Raw genomic sequence first — 26,386 nt, forward strand, 5'->3', positions numbered from 1 at the left:
TTGTTGGGTTAACCGCTGGGTTGTTTAGCCCCTAAATAGCTTAGCAGTCCGGGTTTGGACATCACACTGAGCTAGAGATGTACAGGTTGTGTAAAATCTGTACTGTCTGTGTTTCTCGGTTTGTCAGGCGCCTTTCATTCTGTTGTCCACCCATCAACTGAATTGGGATTTTTTAGCTTTCCAAATGTGTGCAAATTCGCACATGTGAAAATGCGCTAATTCCACCCAAATGCACATTTTTGACTGGGTGGGTGGGTTTTTTTATGAAAAAAATTGCACAAAATTCCCAAAGGTTAAAAAAATCATTCTACAAGTACATGGAATCTATCCAGCGGGGAAAAAGCTGGTCTGCTATGGGTCGGATTCATCCCTATACTTAGCAGGAGCCGATCATGGGTTGCTGAGTTAAAGCGGAAGAGGCCGCCACTCCCTCCCGCACGTTCCCGACAGCCCATTGGTTTTTAAACTGATGGGCTGTTGTTATGTGTGAACAGCACCAATGCCGTTTGATTGATAGAGCTATGAACCTGGATCCTCCTCCTCCTCCTCCTTCTTCTTCTTCTTTTTCTTCTTCTTATTGTTATTATTATTGTTGTTGTGGGCCTGTTCACACAACACACTAAGCCACAGTTAGGCCAAGAACCCTTTTGCAGCAAATGGTTAGTGAACATGTTTAAACCGTGGTTTTGAAGCCACCATGGTTAGGAATGGCTCACATGACATGATAAGCCATGTTTATCTCAAAATATTTAGTCACTGTGGCTTAGCGTGTCGTCTGAACAGGGTCTTAGTGTTTATTTCTTTTCTTTTTACTATACGTTTCCAATGCTACTGTCCAACTCATTTTCAAAATCTTTCTTGTTGACACAGGGAAACTGTTATCTGGGAGAAGAAAAAATAATCCCCCGCTGTTTCACTGTACACACTAATTAACTATCTGATAAGAACAATAGTGATAATTGTTGTATTTATATTCTAACTGTCAGACCAATGTAGACCCAATCTGAAGGTTCAAAGCTTTTAATAAAAATGTAAACTTAAACCACTAGTTATGATAAAAACAAATGTACATAGAATAAATATTAAACTGAGGACTGGAAGCTTACATGTCACAAAGATACATTTGCTTCTTCCTCCATACGTCTTGATGACACTCCGCCCCTCCGGTCTTTTCATGATCTCTTCTGGGCGTATGATGGCCACAGGAAGTGCCTGCGCATGTCAACTCCTAGTCTATGGCCAGTCGATTATGTGGATCTGCAGCCACCACAGGCAGGATGTAGCCCCAGACAAGACACCTCAAACATTGCTTTTTTGAACAGAGGCATGTAGGCGTGCCAACTGACCAGGAAAAGTGGTCCAGCCTGCTCTTGTGCCTTTAAGAGCAGCTTGCTGTGTGCTGAAATCAGTAGGTGACGCTTTTCAACCCGATCATATCTCCATATCCTAGCTGTAGCTACAGGCGCAGCTGCAGTAGAGTGACCAGATGTCCTGCTTTGCACAGGACAGTCCTCTATTTGTAGGCATCCTCTGTTTGAAGCGCTGTCCAGTCTAAGCCAGGCTGAAACATAAGGAACCGTAAGAAACTATAGGAAGGGATAGGAGGGAGCTTGAAATTACCCATCAGCAATCAGCACCTGGTCAATGGACTGAGCAGAGCACACAGGTTACCTAGTGAGTCCTTCCCCACTATGGCGAGATGTATTGTATTTCTGTTTAAATTATAGTCATTATTTCTAAATTTACCTCCATACGTATCAATTAGCATATGCAATATTTTGTGCAACAGTGTTGTCGTCCCCCCCCCTTTTTTTTTTGCAATGCAGAACTGGCCACCATAAACTACACTGGCTAGTAAAAATACTGGCAACCTTCATGGCGTGTCCAAAAGCTGGCTCCTATGCATGGCGGCCATGTGGTACAAACAGCTATTGAAAGCCTATCCTGGGAGGCTTTCCCCATAGCTCCCTCAAGGCTGAACAGTCATGCCTGTAGGCCCCCACTGTTTGGTGTGCGCGGAGTTGAGTGTCAAAACCCCAGACTTTGGATTGTCTAGGTTCACCCCTCCCCACCTCCTCCTCACTGCCAGGGGTTTCCTGGCCCTGCTAGTTCAGATGTCTTTGCCTGCCTGTCCCACTCCCTGCTCCCGTGCCCTCCCCAGTAGTTCTTGGGAGAGGCCCAGCTTCCCAGCCAGTTTCCTGCCCCCCCATCTCCCTTTCCTGCCCCACCTCCTGTATGTGAATGACCAGAGGCACGGGAAATCCGTGCGCAGTCATCGCTGGACTTAAGTCACAGCACACACAGGAACGCCGTCGCACAAGGCTGGCCACCATTCTCCCGAAGCAGAAGATGGAGCCTGGCCTGGAGGACGCCTGAGAGTGGGCGACGTACTGAGATCGCAGCACCCTCTGGGACACTCCCTGGAGCAGGTAAGCATGCTAATCCCGTGGCTGCATGTACGAGGCATAAAACCCCATCGATAATCTAGAGAATTCAAAACTGTGGAAGGACAGTGAACAGGTGGCAAAATGGCGGCAGCTGGGGCTGTGCTGGGATCTTTTTTCTGCTCTGTCCTATCACATCCCACATAAAGAGAACCCAAGCCCCCCCCCCCACTTTCCTCTCAGAAAACCCAGAAGTTGTGGCTCCTGGCTCCCCCTTGCACTGACCTATTTCTTAGATCCCATTTCAAATAATCCAGTGCTCAAGCCATCCTGCCTTCTCCCCCTTCGCCATTCTTTGCTGTCTCCACAAAGAATCGTCTTCTAGAAACGACCTGGAAGCCAAGAATGTGGAAAGAATAGGAGCCTAAAAAGCTTCCATTCTCCGGGAAAAGCTTAGGTTCACTATCAGCTCTGGTCCTACTGTTAGCTAGGGCGAGCTGTCCTGCTCTGAACGGCAGATTTGGTGGGTGGGGGTCGGGGGTTACCATTATAAAGCAGTGCGATGTGGATTATTTACTGTAAATAATCCTGTATTCTTACCACCAGATGGGTGGAGGTGTGGTAGAGCATCTTTTGGATTTTCTACCTGAGGCAACAAAATATTTTGGGGCAACTTGGGATACAACAGGGGTGCTGGGAGCCAGAACTCCTGGGTTTTCTGCCCCCAAACCTGCTGTGTTTTATGGAGGAATGAAAAGAAGCCAGGCATTTGAAATGTGGTGGGTTAAACACTGGGGGCTCAGTATTTTGAAGAGGGACCGAGTGGTTATGATAGAACCGGGGCAGGAGAGTAAAGAGGGCCTTCGGGTTTTGGATTCCTAAGCTTCATATCGTCTCCCCCATTGTGACCATCTCCTGAAAACCAAGCTGCTTAGGAGGTATCCTTGTGAGGTGAGGCTCCAACTATCCTGACCCCCCCCCACACAGCTCCTTATCTCGTGTTTTCCTGTTGACGTAATGGTTTGACTCAGAGCCTCTGACTCACCCCTCAGGGTCAGAAAGTGGAAGTACAGGGCTTGAGGTCATTGCCTCTCTGGTCTGGGTTTGAATTCCACCAGGCAACTACACACTGTAGGGTCCATGAAGAATGGTGGGGGTGTGGAAGGTTAATTGGGGTGTGGAAGGTTTAGGGAAAGAGGGAATCTGGACTAAAATAGGAATGCAAGGTCAAATCACAGGGAGCTGAGTGTAAAGACTTTCAGAGTGTGGTCTGCTCTATATGTGATTGATTGACTGATTTGTTACATTTATATCCTGCCTTTCATCCAAGGAGCCCAAAATGGCACACATCAGAGGTTGGCAACAACTGGGCACCAATGCATCCCCAGACATCTTTCTTGGGGCCTTACCCTTCCAACTTAAAAATAAATAAATAAATAATTTTCTTACTGGCGGTTGGGATTGCTGTGAAATAGGTTTCTGTTGGTGCTGAAAACTGGTTCAAAAGAGATGTTTAGTGTGTTGGGGCTCAGACCCCCACCTCTGCCTTGTACTCATTGCTTTTGGGCAGGTTACTTGTCCTTTGCCATGGCAGCCATTTTGTGGTGATGCCCAGAATAGTTTCTCAAATTGCCAAAGATGCCCATGGCCCCAAAAGGTTGCCTTTTCCTGGTATACATGATCTTCTTCCTTTCCATTTTATCCTCACAACAACTCTATGAGGTAGGTTAGGCTAAGAGTCAGTGACTGGCTGAAAGTCCCCCAAACACACACAGAAAGAAATTTTATTTATTCACTATATTTGTATCCCATGTTGTAGTCAAAGTGGCTTATAGCACCATTAAAACAATAACAAATAAACATTACAATCAAATAGAATCACAGTAATACTGGGGATGTGTGAATCTTTGTGATTCGCTTCCGGACACATTCATATTTTTAAAATTTCAAGTCTTTTTTCCTCCCGAATAAGAACTTTGCAAATTTTGGTAAATTACTAACAGAAGACGAACTGAAACAAAATTCTCATCCATTTGTACCAACCAAATTCAGTAGGTATAGCTATTTCCTGTACATCGGTGTCCATGATTTACCTGCCTACCATATCGCTGTTAAAGATAAGCCTGTCAGAAAAAAGGGGTGGAAATCCCATTTAAGCACTAACATGCTTGAATACACAGAGATTCAGACCAGGACTTTTAAGAGCAAAGCACTCAAAGCTCTTGGCATGGATGGATGAATCTCGTTTCTCCCACATTTGACTGCTTTATATCTGAAGTTCTTTTTGTCCCAAATATGGAGAACTTTGCGAATTTCGCTAAACTCTGACCAACACTCAACTGAACCAAAATTCTCACTCCTCCCTAAGTAAAACGGTTGTGAACGCAACACACAGATATTGGCTCCAATTTAATGCGGTGGCCATCAAGTTTAATGTCACCTGGAACAAGAAAATCCTTAACTGTCCATTTGCCAAAGTCCAAGCAGAGGAGGAGATGGGGGGGGGGATTTCACCCGAGGGGGGTAGAAGTGGTTCTGCAATCAAGGCACCCCAAACAGACAAAATCCTGTCTCTACACCTTTTTCTGCATGAAGACAAACACCCACTGATAGTACAATCCCATCCAGGCTTTAAATTACACCCAATTGAGCTCATTGGGATTTACTGTCATGTAAGTGCATATAGGATCCCGAGCTCAGAATCTTAGGGTTACTCTGCCAAAGAGTAACGTCTAAAGTTATGGATGGTGAGTGAACACAACAGATATGCCAATGGAAGCTTTTTAAAAAAGATTAATTGCCTTGTGTGTATCGGTGGTAAGGGGAAACAGCCAAGGAGGGGAGGCTGTGGGGCAGATGGGGAGGCCCTATGGACTGAATGCGTTCCTTACTCTATGGTGTGTAAGAACCTTCCCCAACCCAGTGTACTCCTGTTCTACACAGGCTTGTACACGGAAAGCCAAGGTTTTAAGACCCAAGGAGCCTGTGTTCTAAACCTGGTGCCTTCCAGATGTGTTGGATGACAAATCCCATTAATGGACATGCTGGCTGGGGACGATGGGAATTATAGTCTCACATGTTTGGAGGGTACCAGGTTGATGAATGCTGGCCTAAATGCCTCTATAGACAAGTCCGCAGAGGGGCTGAGGGTGACAGTGCCTAGGGAGAATTAGCCTTTCACGTTGCGCCTCTCTCCATCCCCTCACTGTATCTGTCTTTCAAAAGCTATAGGTCCTTGTGACCATGTTCTCAGATGAACGGAAAGACGGGAGTCCCCGATTTGGGAAGCTTCACTTTCCTGTTGGCCTTTGGATCAACTCCCCAAAGAAACATTTTGCCAAGCTGGGACGCCGGTGGCCAAGCGTGGGGTCCGTCAAGTAAGTTGAATGTCTTACAACAACAACCTATCTTGGCCGGTATCAGGCATTCTCCCTTGATTTAGCTTCATGGGCCCATCAAGCCTGACGTCAGCCATGGATTGCAGCTGAGTGAGATCAGATGCATCTCTTATGGAATATCAATTTCTTCCCGTTAGGCCGTTTCCTTCCCAAGATCGGGCCTTCGGATCTTGGGAAGGAATCTGAATTTGATCAATCATAGAATCATAGAAAAGCAGAGTTGGAAGGGGCCTACAAAGCCATCAAGTCCAACCCCCTGCTCAATGCAGGAATCCACCCTAAAGCATCCCTGACATAAGCTAGAGTGTAATCTGAATTTGGTGAATAAGCTAGGATGGCCACTTGTGAATCGCCCCTCCCCCCAAAGCCACCGATTTGCATAACATTTGCATATGCTAATTTATATTTTTAGCTGCACATTTTTATTTATTATAGCACTTTTATCCTGCCCTTTAGCCATAAGAGGTTCTCAAGGCAGCTTACAAAAATAATTCTTAACACAGTCTCTGCCTACAGGCTAACAATCTAAAAAACATGACACAAAAGGAAAGGGGAGGGGGGAGGGAGGAGAAAAAGCAAATTTAGGCACTAGATTCTTAGTTGCACATTTAGAAGTAATGATCATAACTGAAATGGAAGTACAACACATCTCATCATAGTGTGGAAGACTGGGACCAGGTGAACTGTATGAAACAAAAACAGAGGGAGCTGCTTTATATGGGGCCAGAGCCTTGGTCCATCTAGTCTAGTACTGCCGACACTGACTGGCAGTGGCTCTCCAGGGTTTCAGGCAAGTGTCTTTCCCTGCCCTTTCTGGAGGGGCCGGGAATCAAACTTGGGACCTTCTGCATGCAAAGCAACAATGAGCCACAGCCTCAGTCTACTCATGAGGGACCGACCATGGATGGTCACCTTCAAGGCCCAGCTCTTCCTTTGGTGGTTTATCTTTACTCTAGACTTGGACTGGACAGCACTTCAAATAGAGGATGCGTTCAAAACAGAAGACTGTTCTCTGTAAAAGAGGATACATAGCTGCTCTATGATAAAACAGTATAATACTACCTATATAAGAAGTAGAACCTGCAACAAAATGTTGCAGCGCAGAGTGCTCTTGTTCAGGGTTCTGGCCGCCCAACCATGGCTTCTTCTACAGTACTTAATTCCATCCACCATCCCTAGGTTTTCTGTCCCCACCCCAACAGTCCCTCAGCATCCCATACCCACTCAGCATGTTCAGTCTTCAATGGGCTATTTCCCCCCATAATTAGGCTTTTTAAAAAACAGAGTTTTTTGCACTTCTGCAAATCCTGGGATTGATTGATTGCATTTATATCCCACCTTTTGTCTGTCAAGGAACTCAAGGTGGCATACATAATCCTCCTCCTCTCCATTTGTATCCTCACAACAACCCTGTGATGTAGATTGGCTGAGAGTCTGTGACAGGCCCAAAGTCACCCAGTGAGCTTCCATGGTCAAGTGGGGACTAGAACCCGGATCTCCCAACTTCCAGTCCAACACTCTAGCCACTACACCACATTTTGGCTACATAACAACAGGCACCCAGGCAGCAAGTTCACTGTTAATATGTAGAATATTCTACACTTGTCTGTCTGTCTGCCTAAAACACTTCATTATTTCAGGCAAAAGAAGTATTTTCTAGGAAGATTAACAGTCTTGAATTGGTCCAATATTCAGAAATCACGTCTTAGGAAATTCAGAGTGGAGAAACACCCTATAGCAAGGTGGTGTGTCTTTGTAGGCTTTCTTGCCTTTGTGACATCACACCAATTCAATTCTTCTTCTCACACCTATTTGCATAATTACAATTCCTAGCATTAGTTGAGAAGCAGCTGCTGTGCATTCCATGCAGTCAGTATTTCACTTCTAAGCAAAAAAGTGATAGCCATACTAAAAGTAGGATTGCAATAGAACAAATATACCAAATTTGTGCCATATGCTCCTGAGGCCCACTCCATGGTTGTTTGGTGCAGAGCATTTAGCATGGTGGTGCCATTTTTTATTTTATTTCTTGCCCACCAATCTTCGAAGTGAGGGCAGAATTGATTTGGCTTCATGATGACAGCTTCAATGCATAGTGTCATCATGAAGAAATCAGAACGAGGGCAGGGCTTCCTGCCTTCACACTGGAGCCTGGTGGGTTAGAAAATGGTGCCCACCATTAACTGGGAGTGCAGCTGTTAAGTTTACCCTACACTTTGCCCTGGTCTGCACCCCCAAATTGCTAAAATGCCTCCACCCAACTTTGCAGCATACAAACAGGGTTGTGAAGTTGAAGGTCATTTTGGCTCTGTGCAATTTATAAACTACTTGGCCGAGTTACAACCAGTTGAAGCTGGTGGTTCTGGTCTCAGTGAGGTGGTGAATCTGCTCTGGGTTTCAGTCAAAAAATATTATTTATTTATTTATTTATTTATTACATTTATATACTGCCCCATAGCCGAAGCAATCTGGGCTGTTTACAAAGATTAAAAACATTGAACATTAAAAATCAATACACAAAATCTGAAAACCATAAAAGCACAAAATTTAAAAATAAATAAATACATGCACACATTTAAAACAACTATGAAGTCTCAGCTGATCTGGGGTCAATTACAAACTCAGCATATGCTGTTAAATGCCTGGAAGAAGAGGAAAGTCTTGACCTGGTGCCAAAAAGATAACAATGTTGGCACCAGGTGAGCCTCGTTTGGGAGATCATTCCATAATTGGGGGGCCACCACTAAAAAGGCCCTCTCCCTTGTTGCCATCCTCCAAGCCAGTCAGAACTCTGAAGGAGCTCTCCAAGGTGTGGAATTCTGACTGACAGCCACCCAGAGCGGATTCACGCCACTGACACCAGAGCCACCAGCCTCCACTACTTCCAGCACCATCCTGGCCCCTTTGGCTTTCTGACAGTGGGAGAGAATTGGGTTAAGCTGAGCAGAGGTGACTTGTCCAAGGCTGCCCAGTGAGCTTTGCGACAGAGCAAGGGTTTTGACAAACCCAACTGCCTGACCATTGCTCAGCACCACTTGCGATATCAGCCCCTCTGCCTCTTCCAGACGGTTTCTGCTCTTTGCAGGTCTACGTCCTCGGATACGGCCAGCCGTGGCAGTGAACCGGTGGAGATGCGCCCGGCCACCAAGAACAAGGCCAGCCGACACAAGAGGCTTTCCACGCTCTTCCAGAGAAGTGGGGTGGGAGGGCAGACTGGTGGGGGCGGAGGCCGCTGGGCCAGTGAGAAGAAACTGGCCAACCTCATCGACCCCTTGCCTGAAGGCCGGGTCGAGCCCCCATCGCAGGGGGAGGTGCCGGGGGTCCTGAAAATCTACGGCGGGGACATCTCCACAGGCGCCAATTACAAGAGCGTGCTGGCCACGGCGCGCTCCACCGCCCGGCAGCTTGTGCGTGAGGCCCTTGAGCGCTACGGCGTGGCACAGCCCAACGCCGAGGAGGCCTACGTCTTGTGCGATGTCGTCGGCAGCGTCCACCACGGCACAAACGGCTCCTGGCAGGCCCAGTATCTCCGGGCAGTGGGCGACTCTGAACGGCCCCTCGTGCTGCAAGATGTGTGGAAGCCCAAGACCGGCTGTACCCGCCGCTTTGAGATCCGCCGGCGGTGTGATGTAGACAGGATGGCAGAAGGGGAGGACGAGGACGGGGCCGGTGAGTGTGGAGCATGAGGCGGTGGGTGGAGTTCTCCCTGGGTGCCCCACAGGGCTAGGCCTAGCTTTCTGCCATAGCAGGGGTGTTGGACCTCTCTCTATCAGCCCAAGGCAAATTCAGTTTCCAGACAACCTCTCGGGGGTTACATTCCAGCAGTGGGCGGGGCCAAAGGCAAAAGAGGGTGGGGCCAAAATACCCCAAACACCCATTTATTTATTTATTGAGTTTATATCCTGCCTTATTTCCTCCTTCATGAACCTAAGGTGGTGTACATAGTCCTCCTCCTCTCCATTCTATCCTCACAACAAGCCTGTGATGTAGATCGGGCTGAGAGTCTGTTGTGATTGGCCCAAAGTCACCCAGTGAGCTTCCATGGCTGAGTGGGGACTAGAATCCAGACCTCCCAACTCCCAGCCCAACTCTCTAACCACTAAACCACGCTGTCATATTTGAGCTTAGCGCTGGTAATTAAGCCTTAGGAAAACGTGCAAAAGGCGGGAACCCACCAAATGATTGAAGAAGTGGGGCGGGCCATGGGAAGAAAACGTAATCATGTGAGGAAACCTGGAGGTCTGGACTGGGACCCCAGGTGGGCCAAATTTGGCTCCCGGCCAGACACTCCACTGCCCCCGTGCCATAAAGTATTGTGAACTTTCCAAATCCTTCAGAATGGGTTCCCTTTTTTGAAATGAGCCTTACAGTTGTGAGGAAGAGACGCTCAGATGTTAACACCTGGCAAATGGAAGTACTTCTTTGCCCGGTGCATAATCAACTTGTGGGATTCACGGCCACGAGCCGTGGTGTGATGGCCTTGAATTTAAACAGCATTCAAAAAGAATTAGGTCTAGGCACATGGGGAGAGGCCGATCCATGGCCGCCCAAGAGAGCTGAAAATGGAACCTCTCTGTTCAGACGCGGTATACAACTCCCATCAGCCCCACCTGGCCTGGCCAATGCTCAGGGATGATTGAAGTGCTATCCCAAAGCTTCTGGAGGGCACCAGGGTGGGAAAGGCTTGCTTGGCTACTTCCCATTATTCCTTCTCTTCCATGGCCTCTGTCATACCAAACTAACCCTCCCTAGAGGAAAACATTATTATATAAATTAGTAGAGAGGTAGTTGTGTTAGTGTGTTGCAGCAAAAATGGCAAAGAGTCTTGTGGCACCTTAAAGACTAACCAATTTATTCTGGCATTAGCTTTCGCCGACTCTCTCCGCTTCATCAGTTGCACCTAATGAAGTGGTCTACAGTCCACAAAAGCTTGTGCCAGAACAAACTGATTTGTCTTTATGGTGCTTCAATAGGGAATCCGCACGTCGTACCGAGATCGCTTCTAAGCGACCCCAGTGCGGCGTGAAAGCGATCGTGTAACTTGCCTTTGGAAGAGCCGACGAAGAGACGTCCTTCCCGCCGCCGCTGCCACCCGCAGACCTCCTCGCCGGCTGGGACGGAGAGCTTGGGGGAAGAAGGCGGGGTGGAGAGCTTCTTCCGCTCTCAACCCCGCCTTCTTCAGCCGAGCTCTCCTCGCTGGTCGGCGAGGAGGTCTGTGGGCGGCGGCAGCAGCGGCGGCAAAGATGTCTCTTCGTCGGCTCTTCCAAAGGCAAGTTACACGATCACTTTCACGCCGCACTGGGGTCGCTTAGGAGCGATCTCGGTACGACGTGCGGATTCCCCCCTGGACTCTTTGTTATATAAATGAGGTAAATCTCTCCCGTTTGACTTTGTTTTGCAAGGAAAGGCAAACTGGCTCCCCTGGTTCCCTTTGCCTTCCAACTCTTCCTCTCTTCCCGTCGATGGCAGGTATCAACTCCCAGGCCCATCGGCAGCAATCCCGCCGCTCTCGGGCCGCCTCAGGAGGCCACACAGCCCCCAAGGAGAGGGCGGACAACCTCTCCCTCCGTCGCAGCATCAGTGAGATGAATCTCAGCACAAAACGCCGCAGGGACCGCAAAGGCGTGCTCAGCATGGCAGCCGGAGAAGCGGCGGAAGGCGGCTCGGCTGAGGAGGCACGACTCAAGGCCGAAGAGGGGGCCGAGGGCACGTCAGCCCCTTCGGCCTCGGAAGAGGCGGCCATGGACGTGGCCAGTCTAGAGCAGCTCACGCAGTGCCTCATACAGCCACCCACGGAGCACCCCTATTTCCTACAGTTGTTGGGCTACAATGAAAAGCAGGTAAGTCCATTTTTCCATTGGGAAGAGCTGGATGGTTCACCAATAGGGGGCTCAGTGTCATTCAGCTTTCATGTAGCGAAACCATAGAGTTGGAATGGACTAGAACAGTCTTCTCCAACCAGGTGCCCTCCAGACACCTGGAGGGCACCCAGTTGGAGAAGGCTGAGCTGCAAATCCCTGCTGAAGGAGGACCGCTCCTCCAGTAGCCCTTCTTGTCCCCTCCGTTAGCCCGCATCATCTGGTCCACACACACACACACACACAACAGAGAGCAGAATTAAATCCATGAGGCTGAAGACACAAAATGTGGGTCCCAGGCCCTGTACCAGGGGGAAAGGCAAACGGGCGCGCATCCAGTTCGCAAGCCAACATTCTGCCTGATCTTCATGGGCTGAAAAACGAGGTGGTAGAGTTCTGGAGTGGCAGGGAGGAAAGAGTCACTAAGTTCAGACTGCCGCAAGGAGGTTCCTATCTAAAAAGCCTCCTGCAAATAGCAACCTGCCCAGCACATCCATGAGGCAGTTTTCATTGAGCCTGCTGTTCCTCATGTGGTTCCAAAAGTCTTACAGTCCAGAATTCTATCACTGTACCTCTTCTTCTTCTTCTTCTTCTTCTTCTTCTTCTTCTTCTTCTTCTTCTTCTTCATCAGCATCAGCATCATCAGCATCTATATAGCACCAACAATGTACTTGGTGCTGTGCAGAATATACAAATAAAACAGCGATACCCTGCCTAGAGGCTTACAGTCTAAAATCTCATTAAAACATATGAAGGGGGGAAGGAGTTACACAAAGCAGAAATAAAGGAATAATCATAGCAATGAGAACAGTAAATCAGGTTTAAATACCCAAAGCTATGAAAAACAGATGAGTTTTCAAACGCTTTTTAAAATCTAAGATGGAACTCATTCTACTGTTATGTAGCCCGGGCCCAAGTGAAGCAAAGATTATCCATTGAGTTTCCTTAATGGAGTCCATGAGAAGTCTAAGAAGAAGGGGAGGGTGCTGTTGCACTCGTGTCCCGCTTGTGGGTTTCCTGTGAAGAGCTGGTTGGCCACTGTGTGAAAGAAATGCTGGACTGGATGGACCCATGGTCTGGTCCAGCACGGCTCTCCTTATGTTCCTACCCCCCACCACACCACACCTCACATGAATTTAGCAGAAGGTAAGAGAAGCTTTCCTCATGCCACTAGGCAGGCCCTACCATGAGGCAGAGTGAGGCGGCTGCTTCACGAAGCTAATTCTGGGCGTTCTTGAAATGATAGCAAATTGTTAGTTATCTCTAATTTATTGTTATTGTATTTCTACTCTCGGAGAGAGAGGCTCGCTTGTGAGATTTTTCTGCCTCAGGTGCCAAAATAAAGACAGGTTGCTTACCTGTAACTGTAGTTCTTCTTTGTGGTCTCTGTGCATCACACATATGGGCCAGCTTCGGAAACTTCTCTAGCTGGGAGCCTTTTAGGCGGGAACCCCTCCCCCACCGTCCAGTAAGCAGTCTCCACAAGCTGTTGACCCACAGGCGGTTGAAGAGAACTGAGGGGATTAGGCGGGAACGCCTGAGCATGCTCAGTGGACGGTGGGGGAGGGGTTCCCGCCTAAAAGACTTTCAGCTAGAGAAGTTTCCGAAGCTGGCCCATATGTGTGATGCACAGAGACCACGAAGAAGAACTTGGCCAGTCCTGGATACTATGCACTTTTACCTTGTGGGGAGGGAGCCATTTGTTATTCTGCCTCAGGCGGCAAAATGTCTTGGGCCTGCTTATCAAACTCTCAGTTATGATGCTGTGGAGCTTTCGTGGTTGCATCCGTCACACTCCAGCTATTCGAGCATCCTCAATGAATGTCCACAGAGTTTCTTATCTGCTCATCCCCACCCAAAGCTGCTTCTCGTTTGACCCTCACTTGTCTTCTGCCTCCCTCTTTCAGTCAGCATCCACCTCCCCTCCTCTTAACTTAGGGTAATCTTGATGTCCAGGGGTTTATGTCGCTGAGCTCTTCACAAAAATGCACTAGGAACTTGTCTTTATGCACAAGAAGCAAGGTCAGGCCTTACCGCTGGGCCAAGTGAGGCGGATGCCTCTTGGGGTGGGGGGGAGAGGCAGGGCAGCAGTACAGCGGAGGGCAGAGCTGTCTATGCAGCAGGTCTTGCGCCACCTTACGCTAGCTTGCTGTCCTCAAGTGTGGTGGAGACAAGCGGTGCTTCCAAACAAGGCCTTTATGGTACCATCACTTTGCTTCATTTGTATATTTATTTGTTACATTTATCTCCCACCTTTCCTCCAAGAAGCCCAAGGCAGTGTACACGACCCTCCTCCTCATTCTAGGCTGCTGGAGCGCTTACCCTGTCTTTCTCCATTGCTCCACCGCCCCCTCCACAGGAGTTTGTGATCCACGTCATGACCCGCCGCCGGCACATTTTCGGACGCCCCGAACGCCGCCCGGCTCCAGACCAATCCAGCTACGTGGACACGTTCCTGAGTGCCCCGGACATCCTGCCGCGCCACTGCTGCGTCGTGTCTTCCGTGCCCCCGGCAGATCCCAGCCAGCCCCGGGGCTCGGCCATGGTGCGGCCTTTCCGGGGAGCGTCCATAACCCACAACGGCGCCCCGCTCCATCGCCAGGTGGAGCTGGCCCCCGGAGACTTGCTGGGGATGGGGCAGCACTTCCTCTTCATGTACAAGGACCCGCGGTCCGCGGCCGCCCCGCCGGCCTGGTTGCCCAAGGCGTGGGTGTCCCCAGGATTGGTGGGGGCCTTGGCGTGCCAGGCGTGCGGCCGGTCCCTGCAGGAGAGGCAAGAGGCCTTCCGGGCTTACCTCAAGAGCCGGGAACCTCAGCTGCGTTACCGGCCCCAGGAGCAGGAGGCGCTCTTGGCGGAAATCGTGAGGCTGCAGGAAACGCCGGGTTGCAGGCTGGGCCCGGCCTTCCTCTTCGGGCTCTGCCTGGAGCACGCGGCCCGAGAGCTGGAGCCAGGACAACTGCCCAGGTTGATAGCCAGGATTGCTCAGCTGGTCAAGGAGGCTGTTTGGGTACGTGACTCTCGTACAGCTTGCTTCGTGCCCTTTGACCCCGACATTGGCGCCCTTCCCTTGGCAGGGGTGTCAAAACTCTTTCAGCCCAAGGGACAGATCCAATTTGAGAGATGCTCTTAGGGGAGGCAGTCCAGTGGTGGGCGGGGCCAAAGGCAAAGGGGGCGGGACCAGATTTACTCAAACTACCAGCATATTATAGCTTAAAGCTCTTACTGCTAGTAACTAAGGCTTAGGAGAGCCAATCCAACCTTCAAGAAAGGCGATAACTGCATGAGAAACGCCCAGCGATTGGCAGTCAGGGGGGAAGGGGGCGTGGCCATCTGTGCAACCCTGGAGGGAGGGATTGGGACCCCTGGCAAGCTAGATTTGGCCTGTGGCCGTGAGGTTTGACACGCCTGCCTTGGGACAACCCCACCCCCACTCCACCCATTCCCTTCTGTCTGTATGTGTAGGTCTGTAATATATTCAACCATGAAATGGAATCCAGCGTTTTCGCCTTCGTGAAAAAAGCAGCAGCAGCGATAGTACCAAGATGCTAGTCCTTATGGTTGTGGATAAAACATGGAAGCTTCTCCATGCTCTTCTGCTTCCTAAAAAAAAAAAAAAATGAACAGAAACAAATGGATTTGAACCCCTTATTCTCATAATACAATTTGGGCTTCCATTATATACAATTTAAAAATGTATGTATGTGTATGGGAGGAATATATACAGCCCTGTCCTTAAACTCAGTTCATTCCAATCCACGTCTCGTTCATTTTATATTGATTTTTGAAATTATTTTCTTGTGCACCGCCACGATTGCTCTACTGTAGGGGCACTCTAAAAATATCATTAATAGGTAAGTAAATCAATAATTTTTGTGAACCGCCCAGAGAGCTCCGGCTATTGGGCGGTATAGAAATGTAATAAATAAATAAATAAATAAATATTTTTACAAAGAAGCACGATTCTAGTCCTTATACCCTATCTGATGGCAACTGAACAAGCTCCACTCCTAAGCAGAATTAGGCCTGCCCAGTACCTACGTGAGAGAACACGTAGGACGCTCCCTATGTGAGCTCTGTATCTGAGCTCTTTAAGAGGAAGTTATAAACATAATGAAGGAAAATAAGATTCCCCCGTATCACTTCCTCCAGCACCCACGGGCTTCCTCGCTTGTGGCAGCGTTCCCCAACCTGGTGCCTGCCAGATGTGTTGAATTACAATCCCCATAATAATGGCTGATGATTATGGGAGTTGTAGTCCAACCGTTATTGGGGACACACAGTCAAGGAAAGCCACCCTGTGGCTTTCAGGCATGGAAAGGGTTCAAGGCTACTTGGTATTAGGTTCCAGTCCTCCCTAATTAATTGTATTTTCTTCATATCCTTCTTCCCAGGAGAAGATAAAAGAAATCAGAGATCGGCAACCAGAAAAGTAAGTAGGACCTGAAGTTTGTCTTGTATTTGTCTGCTGGGAGATGCTGCTCCACATAGCACATCGTTGGGAGGTGCCACGAAGGGCCAGCCTAAGACATTTTGCTGCCCGAGGCAAAAGACAACATGAAAGGGGGGAGGCCCTCCCATTCCATCTACAAAAGCCAACTGGGCTGGCCGTTGAATATTCCTTCAACCTTGATCCTGGAACAGCATCTTCCGCCACACCTAAAACCTAAAACCATCAGGCCAGCTTAGAGGGGGCAGGGCAGGGCAGGACCACGTGGTCCACAGATCTCCTCCAACGCCTTCTGCCATCTCCCATCACCTGCTGCCTGAGGCGGTTGCTTGACTCTGCCTCATGGTAGGGCTGGCTCTACTGCTACACAATTATAATCTGAGCTATATGGTACTTCCAGGATCCGAGGCAGCATCCTTCTGGATACCAGCTGCTGGGGAACAACAGTAGGAGAGGACTCTTGCCCTCATGTCTGGCTTGTGGGCTTCCCAGGCACATCTGGTTGGCTAATGTGGAAAAGTGAGCTAACTAGGCCTGATCCAGCAGGGCTCTTCTTGGGTTAATAGATGGAGAGTATCAGATAGCAGCCCCTGGCATAAACTCTCTTCCCCAACTTGATGCCCACCAGATGTGTTGGACTGCAACTCCCATAATGCCCAGCCAGCACACATCTGGAAGGCGCCAGATTGGGGAAGGCTGGTATCAGAGACGGTGAGCTATAAAATATGCCCTACCGGTGAAATAAAGGTGGAGATTACTGCCTTCTGTTAAATGTATAATGTCGCCCTTCCCTTTTCCAGGGAACAACTTCATGCAGCACATAGTTGAACTATGGAATTTGCTGCTGGAAGGTGGAAATGGCTTTAGGAGGAGGTTGTTCCAGCGGCTGGTGGCTCCAATTTTGGTGGGGCTGTGAATCCCTTCCAGGTTTCAGTCAGAACTAGCTGGAGCTCTAAAGGAGCGATCCAAGGTGATGCTGAGCCCTATCCCCCAAATAGTCAGCACCTTGGATAGTTCCTCTGGTGTTCTGGATGGTTCTGACTAAAACCCAGCATGGATTCATGGCCCCACTCAGATCAGAGCCGCCAGACTCCATATGCAACCTCTGGGATGTGAGGCAAAATGCCTCTAAAATTACCAGCTGCCGTTTCAAAATCAATGACATGATATATCCAAGGTCTGCAAAGATGACGAAGAGTTTTGTGGTAGAATAGCAGTATTCATTTTGTACTTAAAACAAAACAGGGTATGTATATCAGCCTTCTCTGACCTGATGCTCTCCAGACGTGTTGGACTACAACTCTCAATGGCCATGCTGGCTGGGGATGATGGGAGTTGCAGTCCAACACATCTGGAGGGCACCAGGTTGGGGAAGCCTAGGCTATATGCATGCTCCAGCACTGAAGAGAGGGGAAACCACAGCAATTGGGAGAGAACTGCCTTGCCTGCGGTTCAAAATGTAGCACTCACCCTCCTTGCCACAGAAGTTCAGCTTCGTGGGGTGCTTGCTTAGTCTGGTTGCAGAAATGGGTAACGCCACAACTGCACATTGGCCGGGTTGAAAACCGGTCGTCTAGAAAAGCCTCTGAAAATATCTTCAGGCAAAGACACTGCTTGCCAAAGCACACATCAGAACATCCTTAATACGCAGTACTAGCAGCATTGGCCACGCGGAGGGCAAATTGCGAACGCCAAAGGAACAAAGCAGAGGAAGCCCTACGCCTCTGCCCTTTGGAAGCAAAGTTCACAAACGTCAAGAAAAACGCTGAACTCGGTGTGAACTCTGAAAAACTGTGGAATGGCTCGAATTCAAACTATCCGGGCCAGCTGTTGTCTTAACGGCCCAGCCAAGAGTCAGCTGCCTCTTGGCGGCAGGTGAGAGCACCCCTTTGGCACTCTGCACTCATCCCACCCCCCTGCTCTGTCTGGTAATCCTTGCAGCCAGCAGGACAAAGGCGAAGCAGGAAATCTCGGCGTGGAGGAAGTGGCGGCCGACTTGCGCCCCCTCATGCTCTGGATGGCCAACTCGATGGAGCTGCTCAACCTGGTGCAGAAGAGAGTCCTGGACATCGAGAAAGACCTGGACTTGGAGGGTGAGCCAAGAATCCTGTCATCCCTAGGGCTCAGAGGAGGGCGGAAGGGCAATGGCGGACCTCCCGGGACACTGGGGTTCCCCAAGAACCTCATCAGAACAGAGAGAGCCCAGCAAATAGGCCTCCTTGGTTTTCTGAGACAGGTCATGCAGGCTTATGAAGGTTGTGGAGCTGGAAAGGGAGGGTCCAGGACTCCGGGGTTCTTTAGAAAGGCCAAGGGATAGAACAGCAGAGGAGCTTATGGCTTCTGCATAACGGAAGCGTCATGAGACTCTAAGGATACTCCAGACTAGGCTTCCCCAACCAGCTGCTCTCCAGATGTGTTGGGCTGCAACCCCCACCATTCTCAGCCTGCAGAGTTGTAGTCCAACACATCTGGAGGGCACCAGGTTGGGGCAAAGCTACTCTATACCAGAGGTGGGCAGAAGGTAGGTCTCCAGATGTCTGGGACTTCAACTCCCATCAGGCCCAGCCAGCATGGCCAATGGTCAAGAAGGCAGGGAGTTGAAGCCCAAAACATCTGGAGATCTATTTTCTGCCCACCCCTACTCTATACTGTTACTAAGCTTCCCCCCCAAGAATCCTGGGAATTGTAGTTTGAGGGGGATTCTGAGAATGCTCCGAAAGAGATGCCCTACAGAAGTACCATTCGCAGGGTTCCTATGAGACAGCAAACAATTCTGAAACTAGTTGGTCTGCCTGTAGTGACGTTCTGCCTTCAGACTCTCTCTTCCATCCCCTGCAGGAGCTTCCCACAGTGCACTGCTCTCCAGCGACCTGGAGACATGTGATGAGGCCATGGCTGTCTTGGATGAAGTCATCATGTCCACGTTCCAGCAGTCTGTATACTACCTCACCAAGGTGAGTGAGCACCTCCAGAAAACAAAGCCTGACCCACCCGTCCCTCCCTTCTCGCCCGCTGCCCTCGTCTTTGCGTTTCTGAGCCTTTCCTTGCCTGGCAGACCCTCTACTCGGCCCTCCCTGCCTTGCTTGACAGCAACCCGTTCACGGCCGCGGCTGACCTGTCCCACGTGCCGGAGCTCAGCAGCATGCCCGAGGGAATCCGTGGGACGCTTGCCATCTACCAGGCGACGCTCGAGCTGACCCGCAACTGTGACCTGCATCCTGACCTCGTCTCGCAGACCTTTGGATACCTGTTCTTTTTCTCCAATGCCTCGCTCTTTAACACCCTCATGGAGAGAGGTGAGCCTAGAATAATCTCCTGACTTTGGGGGGTGGGAGAAAACGGTGCCATGTGGCCTGCCCTGCACCTCCCAAACTAGCCTGCTGCCCTCTGGGGGGGGGGGCACTGTCCTACCATCACAGGTTTGTGGTAGATTGAACTGTTAGGGTCGTCGTCTCCTTTACCTGGAACAGGGAGAAAGGGAGCCATCTTGTCCTTTGTCTCAGGCCGAAGATGCCTTGGGCTGGCCCTGATAGCAGCCTGGCCCAACGTGGCGCCCTTCAGATGTGTTGGACTGCCACCGTGGCCAATGGCACGGGAGGAAACAACCAAGGGAGGCTAGGGTGGCCACTTACGAATCACCAAAAGAGAGGACACAGATCTACATAAATTTTCAATACGCTATTTGATATGTATAGATATAAATTCAGAAATAATGCTTATAATTTAGAAATGGAATTGGTCAAAACAGCTCTTCAAATAGAGGACGGTCCTCTGTAAAAGAGGACACATGGCCACCCCAAGGGAAATAGAGGGACGGGTAAACAGGGGAAGGACCTCTATTTGTTCAGTTACATGGAAGACTAAGGGCACAATCTTATGCATGTTTAGATGGGTGGGGGGAAAGGCCTACAACTCCCAGCAGTCCCAAGACAATGTGGCTGGCTGGTGGATGCTGGGAATTGTAGGACTTCTTTCTGTCTAAACATGCATAGGATTGCACCCTTAGTTACTGTTGGTTGTGGGGATTAAGGGGTTGTGCCAAAGGCTGTACGTCAAAAGAGATTTTTGAAAGAGACGTGGTGTCACCCAGGTGTTTGGGGAGCAGGCCGGCCGGGAATGTTTTGCTGCCTGAGGTGAAGGACAAGAAGATGGCGCCCCCTGCCCAGTCCACGTACAGAAGTGGACTGGATGGGCAGTGAAGCGGATGTCGACACTGGGAATGGGATAGCCATCTCCCCCCCCCCCCCCACACACATGAGGCACAAGGCTTGTTTACGGGGCCCAAGAGAAGCCTGTGTTGCATTCGCAGCTCTGTCCTTCAACAGATGGGAACAGATGGAGAGTTCATGAGGAACAGCCTGGAGGCTGCCACCGCTGCCCCACCATCACCCAGCACCACCTGCCACCCAAGGCAGCTGCCTCACGTGTCTAATGGTTGGGTCCGGCCCGGCCCTGTTTGAGAGACAGACATAAGGGGCAGCAAAGTTGGAGTCAAAGTTGAGTGGGGGGAAGGAGAGCCTGGGATGGCTGAGAATGGTGGTGCTGGAGCAGCGATCGAAACCAGGATGACTCTGGTGTAGGAGTGGGCTCTGGAGGGATAGAGCAGGGGGCTTGGGGGAGTTGGCCCCCTGGGTTGTGTGGGAAGGGGAAAGGAGACTCCTGATAGTGGGAGAGAGCCGGGAGTTGTGAAGCTCAGGGGTTCTTCGAGAGGGGAGGGGGTGATAACATGTACTCGAGCCCCCGTGGTCAGACAAAACTGGAGATCATCCCAAATAACTTGGCAGAAGAGACAAAGTCTCCGTTTTATTATTTGAAGACGCCCAAGGCGGTGTGGCCCTGTACCATAGAGTTGGGCCTTCTTCAGGGATTAAGATTTCTAAAAACGGCCTGCAGAGAAAACTGTCTCCAAGATGAATCCTGCATCTTTGTCTCTTTTTATCTCCTGGGCTACAGCTCCGTGGTTCAAATCTGTCCCTCCAGGGTTTGCCAAATGGCTGCTCCCTCTTCCCTTGGCTCCAACCCGTTTCCTCCGATCTTGGATCATTTTGTGTTTTTTCATAACCCCCCCTCCCCCAACACATTTTAAAAGATTGAAATGTCCCACCTAACCTTAGTTCCTGGGACTAAGAGGTCTAGCTTTTGGCCTTCAGCCCTGCCCACCACTGGAATTTGTCTCCCAAGAGCTTTTTCGAAAATGAATCCCCCCCCCCCGAAAGGTCCTGCACCCTTTTTTTAATCCTTCCATGCCGAATAAAAAGCAGGAGGGAGAGATATGTGTGTGTGGGTCAAATACAGGCAATACAGGCCTTACTTTCTCATTACAAACCAAGAACCTCTTTCGGCCGGGTGCACAGAAAAGGGCCCGGGGGAGAACCAGAACTCTCTCAGGTTCTGTCCCTTCACTCCTGAGCAGTGCAAGGAACACCCCCCTCCCTCCCTCCCTCCCTCCCCCCCCTCCCCCTCTGGTTTCCTCCTATTTTCTGTCCTGGTCTCTGGTGGAAGCCGGCTGTTTCCTGCCTGTCCCGGAGTTCAGGGCTGCCCTCCAGCAGGACAGGAAATAAGCCGGCCGGCCTGTGGGGCGGCTGCCTGGTCCAGCGTTTGTGGAGCGGGTGGGGTGGGGGATGCCAGGACCGAGCCATTGGCAGGGAGGGCCGGGCTGGAGGGGCATCGCCCAGGTGACATTCTCAAACCCCTTCCACACCCTCTTTCCCCCCAGGCGGTTCCCAATCCCTGTTCCAGTGGGCCAAGGCGGTGCAGATCCGAACCAACCTGGACCTGGTGCTGGACTGGCTGCAGGGCGTGGGCCTCGGGGACATCGCCACTGAATTCTTCCGCAAGCTCAGCACCACGGCCAACCTGCTGTGCGTGCCCAAAAGCAGCTTGCTTCAGGTGAACCGGCAGGCCCGGCTTTCCCCCCCTCCTGGGGCCTGTGGAGGGTGGCAATTCTCAGGCCTGGGGGAAAGTTTTCCACTAGGAGATGTCAGCTTTGCTTTGATCTGGGGACAGCTGGTTGAAAGGACAGAGGAGGGAGTCCTTCGCTTCCCCTTTCCTCTCAAAGCACACAGCTCACGGCTGTCTTTGTACCGTCTGTTTCCTTTAGAGGAGAATATGACATATATATATATATATATATATGCCTTCTTTGTGTTCCACTGTAGAGGCCCCTGGCTTAATCATGGACACAGCTGTGTGTTTCTGTGACTCCACATAAGCATAGATTTTGCTACTACTAGGCCCACAGTGCAGCAGTACCCTGAGAGAATCTCAGCTTCCTTTTTAAAAATAACAACAACCAAGTTTCTAGCCCTTATGGCAGTGTAGACAGATTCAAAAGGGGTTCACAATGATAAAATCTCAGAAATGGGACGTATGTATCTTTGTGTGTGTGTGTGTGTTCTTGTCCTTCCCCATCTCTAGCAGAAGCAGAATAAATTATGCAAAATAAATTCATGCAAACATACCGATTTGCATAAATTATATGGGTCACAGGATTCCACTTGTTTTGATGCAGAACTGGGTTTGTTTCTATAATCCATCTGAATTTATTTACTCTAGCAGCAGCTTCCTCCACTGCATCTGCTTGAGGCATATTATGGTCTGGGATTGAGTAGGTTGATCAGGGTGCGGGGCAAGGCCTAGTGAATGGGGCACTCACTAGGTGGGGCACTCACTGCCAGGAGTGGTGTGGCTCTTAGGTGGCTTTTCTGTCTCTTTCTGCTAAAACTGCAGTGTCTGTCGATTATTCATTTAGATCAAATAATTAAAAATTCTTGATCAACACAGAAAGTCTCTGATGAATCAGGCAACACTTCCTTTAAAAAAGGAAGAAAGTGTTGCCTGCGGTCATCAATAAACAAAGTATGTTTTTTCCCCTTCAAAAACTATTGCTTTATTCATTAGCAAATTCATTTTTTTTTAAATTAGTTACTCAAATAAAATCATGGAATTTATCAACTGTGGCTTGTTTGTTTTTTAATGGGGTACCAACCCTTCTTTCCAACTCTACAAAAGCAAGTGCTGTATTTGGAAGAGCAGTTAGTTATTGCCGCGACACTGGGAAGGAGTGGGATCGGGGATGCTTTCTCTCCCAGGGTTTATCGCTAACCGCTCTTCTGCTCTGCTCTGTTCTTCCCTGCCTGCACACAGGCCTCCTGGTCCCGCCTGAGAAATGACTATCCGGCACTGTCACCGTCTCAGCTGCAGCACGTGCTCAGGAATTACCAGCTGGGACCAGGCCGTGTGCCCCCCGAGTGCTGGAACCCACCAGAAAAGGAAGGAGATGAGATTGTACACAGTAAGTAGAGGGGCCTTCTGATCTCTGGCAGGCTTTATGCGCCTTTAACAGCCCCGTGGCAGGTAGAAATTGAACAGGCGAAGCTTCCCCCCTGCATATCTCCATGCTGGGTAGCCAACCCCCATCCTACTCTGACCCATGTCTCTCCCTAGGTTTTCCAAGCCTCTGCCTCAGAAGTGTTGCTAGATCAGGGCCCACGAGGCCTCAGCCTTACAACATGCATCCCAGGGCCCAGAATCTATTTCACAGAGCCCTGAGTATCTTTTGGTGCCAATTAGCTTTTTTCCTCAGCTTAATTGTCATGCTGGGGGCATGTTCCAAGGGGGACTGCAGTGGGGAGGGAAGGGTGAACTCTCCCCTTCCCACATGATGCCAACCCTGCACCACCACCCTCCATTGTCCCATGCATGGCAATTTGGATGGCTTTAAAAGAGGCTCAGATGAATTCCTGATGATGGAGGAGGCCATCAATGGCTACTAGTCCTGATGCCCCTATGCTACTTCCAGTAATCAGAGGCAGTGAGCCTGTGTACACCAGTTGCTGGGGAACATGGGCAGGAGGGTGCTGTTGCACTTGTGTCCTGCTTGTGGGGTTCCCATCAACAGCTGGCTGGCCGCTGTGTAAACAGAATGCTGGACTAGATGGACCCTTGGTCTGATCCAGCAGGGCATTTCTTATGTTCTTAATAAAGTTTAAAAGAAAACTCCCCCCCCCCCCATCGGTTTGGGAAAACATTGGGACAGGGTGGAAATTAACAGAGGAATGAATTTTGTTTGAGATGATTTGTAGGAGAAATTAATCGGCTGGTTTTGCCTCCTGTGAAATTTAAATAAATCCTAGTAATGATTTCTAAATTTGCATCTAAACACATTAATTAGCATATACAGATTTATGTCCTTTAGGCCTGGGCAATGAAACTATTAAGTGGCTAGGAACACCCCTGCTGTGCCCCCAAAACTCATGAAATGGGACCTGAAATGCGTTTGGTATCTTGTGCTAAAGACGGCTGCTCCCACCTCCTCCTCTGGCTCCTTACTCAGAGGCTGTGATCAAGGCTGGAGGAAGGGTAGAGTTTCCAAGAGAGCAGGTAATCAGAGCGGGGACGGATGTGCAACACACACTGAGAAAATCCAGAGTGAGAGGATATATTATTAATTATTATTATTATTATCATCATCTCTTTTGCTCATGGCAGTGGTTGTTGTTATTTCTTTATTTATTTATTACATTTATATACTGCCGCCCCATAGCCGAAGCTCTCTGGGCGGTTTACAGAAGTTAAGGCAGTTTACATTATTATTATTATTATTATTATTATTATTATTATTATTATTATTATTATTATTAATTATTTCTATACCACCACATAGCTGTAATTCTCTGGGCAGGTTATACAAATTAAAACCATTAAAAATACAGTATCCAAAGTTTTAAAACCATTTACATGGAAACACACAGACAGTACACACAGCACGACTTTAAGCAATCAACCAGAAGACAAATCCAGGACCTGATTAAAACAGACCATTTGTTGCCAAATGCCTGAGAAAAGAGAAATGGTCTTAACCTGGCACCAAAAAGATAATAATGAAGGCGCCAGGCGGGCCTCATCAGGGAGATCATTCCATAACTGAGGGGCCGCCACTGAGGAGGATCTCGTCCTTGTTGCCACCTTCTAAGCCTCCCTTGGAGGAGGCACCTGGAGGAGGACCTTAGATGCTGACAGGTTAATGTCAGGACAGGCGCTTTGTATCCTAGTCCTGAGCCATGTAAAGCTTTAGAGGGTAGGGTTCAGTTTTTTTAATAATTTCCCCAGGGCACAGAAATGTCCAACTAAAAGCTCCATCCGACGAGCGTTTTATTGCACGCTCGTTACTGGGCACTCACGGATTCCTCGGAGGTAGCTCACATGTCGTTTGCCTCTCGCACGCCTTCTGCCCCTTCTGGTCTTCCTTGCACGGCAAGAGAAACCAAAAAAACGCCAAAATATTTTTAAAACCGAAGTTGCTACTTTCTCCTGCTGTGTGTGGGAGAAGCAGTGTGTTCACAAAGAGGGACTGAATGGCCCTTGTGCACCTTGTTTACTTCCTGTTTGAAAGCAGGAAGTAACTGAGTGTCCATGGAGAAGCGATAGTAGCCAGCGTTAGCCAGCGTTTCTTCCAAGGCGTGATGGAGCTTTAAGGCTCTGGGTGCAGCCTGAGTGTCAAACGCTTCTCATTTTTGAAATGTCCAATTCTGCCCCAGGTGACATCTTTGAGAGCTTCACCGACCACCCGCCCCTGATCCTTCCGTGCGACGGTTTCTGCTTGCGTCTCTCGGAGCCTGTGTCGGATGACTCCCTCCACCGTCAACTTGTACGCCTGCGCCGTTTTCTCTGGGAGCTGGAGCGTGAGTCCCTGCCGGCCAACCAAAGGGCAGCATATGGGTTGGATCCCAGCCAATGAGAAGCGGAGCGCATACCAACATTCAAGATGGTTCTTGGTCCCCAGGAAGCTCTTGTAAGAACACTCCTCAGTGGATGGGCAGAGAGCCTGCAAATGGTTTTGGAAGAGGCAAAATCCCACGAATCCATTGCTTGTCCGAATACAGGATTGTCCTGGAAGGTCAAGGGTCATCCTCCCACCCCAGGCCACAAGAGATAGCCCCCGTGGCTGCTCTTACCGCCTCGTACCCATGCCATCTGGTGGCACACGCTGCTCATCTCAAGGACCAATCCGGAAGTTCTTCCAGAGAAATGGTGACTTCTCCCCCCACTCAAAACTTTGCTGTTCTTTCTGGCCTCAAATCATACTTGTTTGTAGCAAACTATGTATTCCTTTCCTCGCTGCAATAAAATTATTAATTGTGACAAAGAAAACCAGATAGATATCTTGATGTGAAGGGGAAGTTGCTGTATGGGCAGCATACAGCAATGGGCATACAACCATGGGCAGAAGGCGATACTGTAGGAAGCAGGAGAGGGCGAGAGAAAGAGTTATGGTTACACCAGGCTCAGTGGGGTATA

General features: G+C 49.5%; 1 protein-coding gene across 1 annotated transcript; it reads left to right on the top strand.

The window, feature by feature from the left end:
- The first annotated feature begins 2,291 nt into the window (after positions 1–2,291).
- On the top strand, positions 2,292–26,227 carry RASIP1 (Ras interacting protein 1). The gene is made up of 12 exons (XM_063138505.1): positions 2,292–2,429; positions 5,610–5,761; positions 8,868–9,451; positions 11,252–11,622; positions 14,000–14,647; positions 16,032–16,069; positions 18,029–18,180; positions 18,926–19,041; positions 19,143–19,383; positions 21,804–21,976; positions 23,234–23,381; positions 25,627–26,227. Exons 2-12 carry the CDS (start codon positions 5,628–5,630, stop codon positions 25,824–25,826), a joined length of 2,805 nt encoding a protein of 934 aa, XP_062994575.1. The 5' UTR covers positions 2,292–2,429; positions 5,610–5,627; the 3' UTR covers positions 25,827–26,227.
- The last annotated feature ends 159 nt before the right edge of the window (positions 26,228–26,386 follow it).

Source organism: Elgaria multicarinata, chromosome 11 (genome assembly GCF_023053635.1).
Source record: "Elgaria multicarinata webbii isolate HBS135686 ecotype San Diego chromosome 11, rElgMul1.1.pri, whole genome shotgun sequence".
In the NCBI taxonomy this organism is placed as follows: domain Eukaryota; kingdom Metazoa; phylum Chordata; class Lepidosauria; order Squamata; family Anguidae; genus Elgaria; species Elgaria multicarinata.